This window comes from Protobothrops mucrosquamatus, unplaced genomic scaffold, assembly GCF_001527695.2.
Source record: "Protobothrops mucrosquamatus isolate PMUCROS unplaced genomic scaffold, P.Mucros_1.0 scaffold970, whole genome shotgun sequence".
In the NCBI taxonomy this organism is placed as follows: Eukaryota; Metazoa; Chordata; class Lepidosauria; order Squamata; family Viperidae; genus Protobothrops; species Protobothrops mucrosquamatus.
The window spans coordinates 175,083-185,718 of NW_015387213.1; the positions used below are offsets into that span (position 1 = coordinate 175,083).

General features: G+C 41.9%; 1 protein-coding gene across 1 annotated transcript; it reads left to right on the forward strand.

The window, feature by feature from the left end:
- Nucleotides 1-1,209: 1,209 nt before the first annotated feature.
- On the forward strand, nucleotides 1,210-10,117 carry LOC107290804 (membrane-spanning 4-domains subfamily A member 4A). Its single transcript, XM_015819727.1, has 6 exons — nucleotides 1,210-1,269; nucleotides 1,527-1,637; nucleotides 4,178-4,234; nucleotides 7,869-8,021; nucleotides 9,210-9,335; nucleotides 9,936-10,117. Exons 1-5 carry the CDS (start codon nucleotides 1,210-1,212, stop codon nucleotides 9,330-9,332), a joined length of 504 nt encoding a protein of 167 aa, XP_015675213.1. The 3' UTR covers nucleotides 9,333-9,335; nucleotides 9,936-10,117.
- The last annotated feature ends 519 nt before the right edge of the window (nucleotides 10,118-10,636 follow it).

A 10,636-nucleotide genomic window follows, 5' to 3' on the forward strand; every position in this document is an offset into this window, starting at 1 on the left:
TTTAGGAGGCAGGGTAGCCTCCTTACTCAACTACATGGCCTGCTAAGCACAGGGATTGTTGCTTAAGATGGTTCGAAAACGGCTGGAGGAGAATGTAGTTCTGTATATTCTCAGCCTATGTATTTTGTGCCCAGTTTTGGCACTGTCCAACTAATACAAATAGTGCTTTCATCATGTGTCAGTTCTGCATAAAAATATGATACCTGAAGCTCCTTTTTTAGGCGTAACCTTCAGCCTTCATATTTCAGCAAAAAGATCTGTGCCTATAGGATTTAAATGTCAGGAAAATACTGCAAAGCTAAATATGCAAGATCTAAGTAAACAAACATGATGAACCTGCTATTTCAACTAAAATTGGTTTGGGATGTATTGCTATCAACTCCTCTTTGAAACCCTCAGCACTAAACCTTGCATGTGTGGAGCTGTTTCCATCAAGTTCTTTCCACAATTGACAACAATGAGCCAGGGAAAGAGGGGTTAATATGTTCCTCCCCATTTCCCCAAACTGTTTAGATCAGGGGTGTCAAACTTGCAACATCAGGACCTATCGTGGCTTTTTTGCCATTGCCGGGAATGGGGTGGGTGCAGTTTTGCTATGATGCGTCTGGCCCGCGGGCCGGCAGTTTGACACCCCTGGTTTAAATCATTGTGATCAAACTGCTGGGAACTTTTCAAGCTACCTTTACAAGATATGTTACTTTGTGTGTATGCTAACCTCTTTGTGCAATAAGGAAGGAGATGCTTCAAATGGGCCAATGCTGGTGTTGAAAGTTTCATCAGCCCATGGGGGAGGGGGGAATTGAGACATTTCCTGATATTGTTACAGTGCAATTTGTAAACTTCCGGGTGAGAAGAGAAACAGAGTAATCTGGAAAGAGACCTTCAATCCATAAGACTATATATCATCACGGCTGCTTCTGGCAAAATTGCATGCTAGTAGAATTGGATGGGACTTTATGAATAAATATTAGGAAGAGTGTTGAAGGAGATATGAAGCTAGAACCGGAAAGAATAAAAGAATATAGATAAATCTTCTGATTTGGGTATAAGTCTTCAATCAGGATCATTCTGACTTCCAGGCAAAAGCATTGTTTTTCATTGTTCTAGCTATGATCTATTTATTATTATTATTATTTTTTCTATCCAGATAATCAGCTGGGTTTAGGAACTTGCAAGAATTTTTGTCTGTCAAGAAGTTGTGAAGTTGCCATGTCAGAAACAGGAGTCCTTCTGCAGAGATTCCTCCAGGGACATCCCACAGTATTTGGGGTAAGCACTAGGCATGGGACTTTTAGAAGTTCAAGGACACACAAGTTCTTCCTTATCAGTATTGTATGTTCTTGTCCAAATTTGCTGGGTGCAGCTAATGCAAAGCAGTGTCCTTGGTGAATGGCCTTAGTAGACTATTTCCTTTACCTGCCATTGAGCATCCCACTCCCCATCCACCTTCTTGTATAAGTTGTCATCCTTCTCCATGTTTTCTCGATACTTGGAAAATTTAAAAAAAAAAATATTTTGCTTTGCAGGCACTCCTGTTGATGATTGGGCTCTTCCAATCAGCCTTTGGAGTCATCTTATTCCTGTCCCCTTGTGCTTATAGGGATGAGCTGGGCACGCATTTCAGTTCAGCTGCAGTGGTGAGTCACCAGCATCTGCTTCTCCTGCTCTTTATACTGCCTCTGAATCAGCAACAATGCTGTAATTCTCCATGACCTTACCTTAACAATTTTATCTTTCAAACCCCACAAAGCTGCCAAAACAGCCAGTTTGGTGTAGTGGTTAAGACTCTAGGACTAAAATCCAGGAGACTTGAGAGTTCACAAAACCAGCTGGGTGACCTTGGGCCAGTCTCTCTCTCTCTCTCTCTCTCTCTCTCTCTCTCTCTCTCTCTCTCTCTCTCTCTCACACACACACACACACACACACACACACACACAGAGCCCTAGGAAGCAAGCAATGGCAAACCATTTCTGAAAAACCTTGCCAGAAAAACTGCAGGGATTTGTTCAAGCAGTTAGCAGGAGTCAAACACTGACTCAACGGCATGCACACATGTGCATACACACACACACACACACACACAGAGGCAAAACCAAGATAGACACAGATTTCAGTGAAGGCTCTTTAATGCAACAACCTCGGTTATGATGACTTTAAGGTAGCATCTTTTTCTAGGGTTTTCCTCACCTTTCCCAGCAGCTAGACTGAAGTGCTGTTTCCAAACTAAAGTTTTGACTGCTTCCCGTTTGGTTTCCCTACAATCTTTCATGCTATCTGTGCATCATGTAAAACAGGGGTCTCCAACCTCCCGGGCCTGGGAACGATGCACAAAGCTTCATTTGCGCATGCGTTGGATTTAGGTTGTGCACGGAACCATCTCACCACCACCACCACCAAAACCGGCAAAGCCACCGCAGCCACTGCCATCCGTCCACAGAACCAAAAAGGTTGGGGACCCCTGATGTAAAACACAGGCACCACATTTCAGTTTATGAGAGTAGAGGCAGACAGCTGGTGTCTTGCAGTCCAAACAGGAGGGGTCTCAATTCATTCTTCTCCACCATAAGATTTTCAAGGCAAAAGGCTCCACTTTCAATCCTGCTGCCCCAAGGAAACAGATCAGGTAGCAGATGATGAGGAAAGACTCCTGAGACTTTGGCGAGCAAGCGGAGGGGATAACGGTTGAGATAGTTGTCCATCAATACTATATAGATGTATCTTTTGTTTCTTCAAATCTCACCTCATTTAATTACTATTAGCAATGTTATATTTTGGGGTGTACGTCACTATATCTTCTAGCTGTTATACTTAACCAATAAAATATGTAAATGTGAACCACAACTAGGATTAATAATGTTATCTACCACTCTTCCCCGTCAAGGAGCATGGCGTAGTTTGCATATAAATGCAATATAAATAAAGCCAGTAACTAATTGTAACAGTGAAATGTCAGGCTGTTCAGGAATGAAGAACAGCTGTCTGGTTTTATGTCCTCATCCCTGAACTGCCAAAAGCTTGACGCTTTTCAACTGCCTACCTCCATGTGGGAGGGGACTCCAACTCCCAGGGTGCTGTTTTTTCTTTCTAAATCCTTGGATTTACTTTCCAAACAGTGTGTCACTGTTCTTCCTGCCAGGAGCCTGAACATTCTGAGACCATGACAAGAACCAGCCAGCTCAGCCTTCCTTCCAGCTCACCAACAGGGTGACAACTGCAAAAATTTGCTTCCATGTCTCATGTTCTGGTAAAAAAAACCTCAAAATGGCAACTTGCCAGGGCAGACCTTTGATTCAGTGTTGTAACACCCCCCCCCCTTGACTTTGTTTACCACATTCTGCAGATACCCTGGTTCGCCAGTACTATGCTCAGACCCTTGTCCCTACTTGAGGTTTCTCTTATTTCTTTCAGGATTAATTTTTTTTAAAAAAAGTGAACATACCCAGGAATTGGGAGGAGTGGTAAGAAGACAATTCTTGCCCATGTGTCTTGCCATCCCCCAAACTCCAGTATTCCACTTCATCTGCATTTTTTTTTCCTTCTTTGTAAGTCCTAGAAAGTGTTGGGAAATTGTCACCCGGACTGTCCAGCCATATAAATGTGTGGTAAGATTTTATTATTATTATTTTGTTCAATCATCTCTGATTCTCAAAGACCAGCTGGACAAGTTCCCCCAGTTTTCTTGGTGACTGTTTTTTTTCAGAAGTTGTTTGCCATTGCCTCCTTCTTAAGAGCTGAGAGTGAGTGACCCAAAGTCAACCAGTTTATCTTCATACCCTAGGTGGGACTAGAACTCACAATCTCTCAGGTTCTAGCCCAGGGGTTCCCAACCAGGGGTGCGAGATGATATTCCAGGGGGTGCAAAAACTTGGGTTTTCAAAATTATAGTGTACATGCATAATTCGTTGCCATTATTTTGAACTTTTGTAAGGGGTGCGAGAATATATCAAAAGCGTTCTAGGGGTACGGGGTATAGAAAAGGTTGGGAACCATTGTTCTAGTCTGATGCCTTAATCATTATACCAAACTGGCTCTCATAGTAAGAAGATACTGGTAGATGTTTTCATTTAGATCTTTGAAGTGAGGCAGCAACTTGTCAGCTTTTCTGGAGTCAGTGTGGGATTTTGCATAGGGATCTTGAATCGATCACATTATTATTCTTTTCATTCTTTGTCTCCAGCTGATTCTGGCAGGCATACTCACCCTTGCTGCAGACAAAGCCAAAAGCCTGAACTTGGTAAGTATGTGAGGAGTAAGTATGTGAGGAGAAAGCAAGAAAGGCCAACACAAGTTGATCAAAGCTTATTGTCCTTGTTCATTGAAGGTTATAGGGCATGGGTCTTCAAACTTGGCCCTTTTATGACTTGTGGACTTCAACTCCCAGAATTCCTCAGCCAGCGTGCCTGGATGAGGAATTCTGGGAGTTGAAGTCTACAAGTCATAAAAGGGCCAAGTTTGAAGACCCGTTATAGGGTAATCAGCCATTATTTTCCAGTAGTCCTTCAAGATATTTCAAGTTATCTTATCTCTGCTCTTACTGTATCTCAGTAATTTCATTAAAGGAGAAAAAAAGAGAAGAGCAGTACAATGTCTTTCGACTGGACTAGGAACCCATCATCTAAAAATAAGTCCCCTTTGTTCCTCGTTAGAGAGTGGGGACTTCCAGATACATTGACTGTTCTCATACTGAAATGGTTCCACCTCAGATGTGATTCATACTTTCCTCTCCTGCCACTTTGTCCATTTCTTTGGATGGGGATATTGCTGGCTGCTGTTCAGAAGCTCCTGTGGTAGTTCTGCAGCCTGCCTGTTGATCTATTTTCACACTTTTGTCTCAATTCTCTTCCTAACCTCAGTCAGCCAAAGAGCATGAAGTTTCTTCCTTGGCCTTATAATAGAAATTTAGGGCCTAGTTGATGTGTATTCCTCCAATCCTTGAGTCAGCCAACAAGTATGCCAGCATAATTTGTGCTGCTCTGACAGCTAAGCTCTATTTTGCTTCAGTTACAAGAACAGCAAGAGAAATTTTCCTCACAAATGTAATATGAGACATTTTAAGGACAATGGTTGATGGATTGCTCTCCTTAAGGTGTGTTGGCAGAGGTGAGAGGGGCAGGCAAAGCAAGTTGCCCAGCTGAATTTATTCATGGCACAGGAATAAATTGCCAGGACTGCCTCAGGGAAAGGCTGCTGGTGCTTTACAGCAGCAATTAATCACTTATGCATTTTTTTTTCATCACGGGGTCTTTTCCTCTTCTGAAAAAGTAGCAAAGCCATGTCCAAAAACAGCCTCACTGACAGTTGGGCAGGGCGAAGTGAGGGAGGGATCTCCATTGGATTGGGGAAGCTTCCCTCCAGAGACCACTAGTTGTTTTCCTAAACATTGGTTTAAAAAAGAAGTCTAGCAAAACTATTTCTGTATACATAAGAAAGCTATGTTTAGCACTTGGCAAAGGTTAGTAAAATCTTACTCAAGCAAAAGCCTCTGCTGCATCTAAGAGTCTGGTCTCCCCTGCAGTCCAAGCCAAAAAAAACCCCACCGCAGGGCGTTGTCCAGAAGTAGGAAGGGGCTCGCCTGCAACGACATCCAGAGTTGGACTGTTCTCAGCCCCTGGATGCCCCATCACCAACCTGTCAGCATATTAGTCACAGAACAAGATGTGTGTCAAGAGTAGATGGAAATCACTGCTTTAAAAGTGGAGCAGTTAAAAATGAACTTGGGCTGCGCCCACAGTTAGACCTAGGGATGAGAGAAAGATGACATAATGAGGACATGAGCTTAATAAAAGTTAGAGAGGCATATGGTACCGTGCCATAGTTAGTGAATACAGGTAGGTTCTCGAGCAAAACTTTTTGTGGCTAAGTGAGATTGTTGGTCAGTGAATTTTGCCATATTTTATGACCTTTCTTGCCTCAGCTGTTAAGTGAATCATTGCAGTTGTTCAGTCAGTAATGCAGTTATTAATTGAAACTGTCTCCCCCATTGATTTTGCTGGTCAGAAGGTGGCAAAAGAGGATTGTGTGACCCCAGGGACACTGCAACCGTCCTAAATATGAGTTGGTTGCCAAGCATCTGACTTTTGATGACATGATCATTGGGGGGTGCCGCAACGATCATAAGTGTGAAAAATGGTCATAAGTCGTTTTTTTCAGTGCTTTTGGAACTTTGAATGATCATTAAATGAACTGTTGTTAAATTGAGGAGTACCTGTGTGAGCATTAGCATTTAATTTTTTTTTCTAAAGAGCTTCCTATGCTATTTTTATTTTTATTTACTTATTCGTATCCTGCCTTTATTATGTTTACCAGTAACTCAAGGTGGTAAACATAGCTGATACACATTCCTCCTCCTCCTATTTTCCCTTCAACGACAACCCTGTGAAGTGAGTTGGGCTGAGAGAGCGACTGGACCAAAGTCACCCTGCTGGATTTCATGGCTAACAGTCTCTGGCTTTCTTGCCTGGTGCCTTAATCACTAAACCACTTAACTCTCCCTCCAAAATTTAGCTTCTTGTTCATGGAGCTTACTGTTCTGTTCCAGCCTACGTCCGTCCTTGTTGCGTCACAAGAACAACCCCTCTTTAACAGTAGGCTGGAAAAACCAACCTCTTTTTATTTCAAAAACAGTCCTGATAAGTTTTTCTCCAAAACAAAAACACAAAAGACTTTCCCAACAGATAATTGGTTACAAAAGCAAACAGAGCAGGAGTTAAACAAGAAATTCACTGATAAAACAAAACAGACCATGATCCCTGGACGTTCTTTACAAACAGTTGCCTTCAGCAACCAGCACCGCCCACACCTTCCCCTTTTATAAAGCAGTCCCAAGGCGTGGCTTCTCAATGCCTTCTCCTCCTCCCCTGGAGTTGTCGTATTGACTGCTGCTGACCTGCTCTAGATAATTGCCTGCGTCTATGAGCATCAATCATGTCTATCAGCTGTGAACCCTCCAAGTCTGACTCATCCTCCCCACACAGCTGAGTTTCATCCAGAACACGATTGGAGGGGCCAGGCTCTTCATCAGATTGTGAGTCTTGTAATTTATCAGAGCCTCCCTCTGACTCTGATGGCTCTCCAAATGCCTCCTCCACCTCCTCCTCAGATTCCTCGGACTCAGCTGTTGGGAACACAGGCTGGCACGGAATCATGACACTTCCGATATCTTAGTGTTTTAAAACATTTTCCTGCTTCGATCCTTTCCCAAGCCCAAATATACAATCTGATTTCTTCTGCAGAGTAAATTATTCCAGGATTTGGAAAGCAACTGAATCGAGCACCATATGACTGAAAGATTTCTTGGGATCTCAGTGCCCTTGCTTACATATCAATCTTTTCCCCATATGCCTCTTGAAGGGAATTTATTTGCAAAGCACTAAATATACCAAAGTGTGTAAGCATATGTGGGAAATGGAAGTTGGGTGGTTTTGTTTTGAATGAAGGATGAGGGACACAACCATTGAACAATGTTGATGTAGCAAGGGCGAACAGGATCGCTATATTGGCTGTCTTTCATTCTCCAAGCCCTAAGCTTGAACATTTACAGAGATGCCTAGTAGTATTTGCAAATGGTAGAGATCTGAAGATGTCTTGGGGAAACAAATGACTTCAGATTAAGCTGGAACATTTGTGAATGTTTGCAAAATAGAAAGACTAGCCATCTGGAAGCATCAGATGATTTTCATGCCATGTTGAGTGGTTCCTCAACCTGAGCAGTAGAACTCTCTCAATCATCCTCTGTGACTTAAACAGCACTATTATCATCAGATGCATTCAGATGGAATTTCCTATCAGGTTTCAGATCTGAAAAAAGATGTCAACAGTACTTCATTCTTTTCCTAAAAGTGTCAGCAGCATGAATATTTTTCTTTCAGGTGAAAGCTTGCCTTGTCATCTACATTATCTGCATAGTGGTAGTGGCTGTGGTCAACATTTTCTATTTGATCGATTTATTCTACAATCCCCGTGTCCAGTACATTCGATGCGATCCTCGGGATGATTTTTGTCAACTGCGGCATCAGATTGCAGTGAGTTGTCCTTGGGTCCAAATTTCTGTTTTCTTTGTGAAGATTATCGGAACATCCAGTGCTAATACAACTGGAAGACGTTGGTTTGAGTACTGGGGAGATTGTTTTCACTGGTAGAATATCGAATGCTCTCACTGAGTTAATTCAGACTGGCACCTGCACCAATTCTACAAGAAACTCCATTTTCTGTGAAAAGGACATACTATGGATTTTATTTATTTATTTTTCTGGTGGCACATTTCTGATTAGAACCAGCCCAAGCTTAGTGGACTCTGGCTACCCTGAAGGCACTCTTCAGGCTTTCTGTAGTATCCATGTTATGATTTTGTCACTAAAGCTATTTTGTACCTTATTCACATCACAGACTGCATTTCCAAAAGCAGTCAAAGCCTGAACTAAGATGTGATTGAATTAAAGATAAGGTTAAATACACTACAAATAGTTAATAGGATTACTGCCCATGTATTGGAGGCAGTCTGAGAGGGCCAACCTAGAGGTCACAGGCATTGCAAGACTGTTCCAGTCCTAAATACAGTACTCCTGAGATTTCCAACAGAGATTGTTACATTTGAATTACATTTCTCAATCTTTGAGAAGTTTTGTTTTGTGGAAAGATGGAATAAATGCTGAACTGTTTAATCATAATGTCAAGCGCCAGAGAAATCAGAAGATCCAGTTAGTTCAAATGGGTATAAAGATTTATTGGAAGCCTAAGCTCTTTACAAGAATCTGAACTAACGGTCAAAGCAATTTGGCGGGAGATAAGGAATTCAAGATGGGCTGAACTTGAGTGTCTTATTTGACCCCCTCCCTCGGGCTCAGGTTGGTCATCTCCTATACATATATTGTGCATTTAACTTCATACACAGAAGCTAAACGAGTTTCAACTGGATGGGGTCACCCAGTAATTGCTACTACCTCATTACTCATGGTTCTTGTGATTTTTGTTACCATTGTAAAATCTGTGTGAGTGCTTCAAGAATTGGTCCTCAGCTCTATCTCTTAGCACCCTGCGGTTGGGCCAGAATGCCTTAAGAATGCCTTAAAATCAATAAGACTTTAGTACTGCTTATTAAATCTCCTTCAGAAACATTTGGGGGACAAGACTGACTATTCTTGAGTCTCTCTAAAGGGGAGAGCAACAAACAATACAGCCTCTTGTCCTTGATTTCCTGTTCTGTTTTTTAGGCCTGTTGCATAGCCATGCGTGGCATTGTCCTAGTTTTAACTTCCTTGGGATTCTTTGTTTGCATTTCCATGGCAGCCTTTGGATGCAAAGCAGTGTGTCGCCAAAACACAGCCTCGGATTAGAAGGTAATTTGTTTTCATATGTTTTGATGGGGAGAGGAGGGTTAAAGACAAGAGGATTAGTAAGGTCAAAGAGTGGTGAAAGGGAGATGGGAGAGGGGTAGAGAGAGAGGACAAGAAGGACAGGTTACGGATAGGTCACTAATACCCCGTTCTCTACCCCTAGCACAGGGTTGGACAATTATGGCAACTTTATGATCTGTGGACTTGCGTGGCTGGCTCAGGAATTCTGGGAGTTGAAGTCCACAGGTTGTAAAGTTGCCATATGTCCACTTTCCAGCTCTAGTAAGTACCAAGACAGGTCTCAGTTTCATACAGTTGAGATGAAAATCCAGTGGGAGAGCAAGCATCAATCAGCTGTGCTGTGAACCAACTCCCTGTATGAATTTCAAGGTAAAATAATAATGGAACAAAAATGAAGAAAACAAAAATATTTCTAGAGATGTTGCTAAATCATCAGAATGTAAACTGGAAGTTTGAGTTGGTGTTTTAAGCTAAAAAAAATGTTGCCCAGCCCTGCCTTAACTTTTCAAGTTAAACCCAATAAATTGTGATGCTTAAGCAAACCATGACTTTGCATGATTTGTATTTTTGTTTCCTTCACAGGCCATTGTTGTTTCAAAGCATTTTCCTAGTTCTACTAAGGTCAGCCGAATATCTGAAGGGATTTACTGTCAAAACTTCAAGGTCCACAGCAGGGTTTCCCAAACTGTGAGGTGAGCCTCTCTTGGAGAGATGCAGATGGAGTTCCAGGGAAGGTGCGAAGAACCTTTAAGTTGAACATTGTTGCAATAAATTCACCTTCCCCAAATTTTCATTGTATTGTTTTTATTGCTTATTTGTGTTCAGCTTGATGCTTGAATTTTGTACATTTTTAAAATTTGTGTACATTAATAAACGGAAGCATGATGACAAAGGTTTAGGAATCTCCGATCTAGACGAAATCTGAAGGAATTGTCCACAGCTGCCCACATAATAATGATGATGATGATGATGATGATGATGATGATGATGATGATAATAATAATAATAATAATAATAATAATAATAATAATAATAATAATAATAAAGTTGGAAGGGACCTTGGAGGTCATCTAATCCAACCCCCTGCTCAGGCAGGAAACCCTATACCATTTCGGACAAATGGCTGTCCAGTCTCTTCTTAAAAACTTCCAGTGTTGGAGCATTCACCGCTTCTGGAGGCAGGTTGTTCCATTGGTTAATTGTTCTAACTGTCAGGAAGTTTCTCCTTAATTCTAGGTTGCTTCTCTCCTTGATCAGTTTCCACCCGTTGCTTCTTGTCCTGC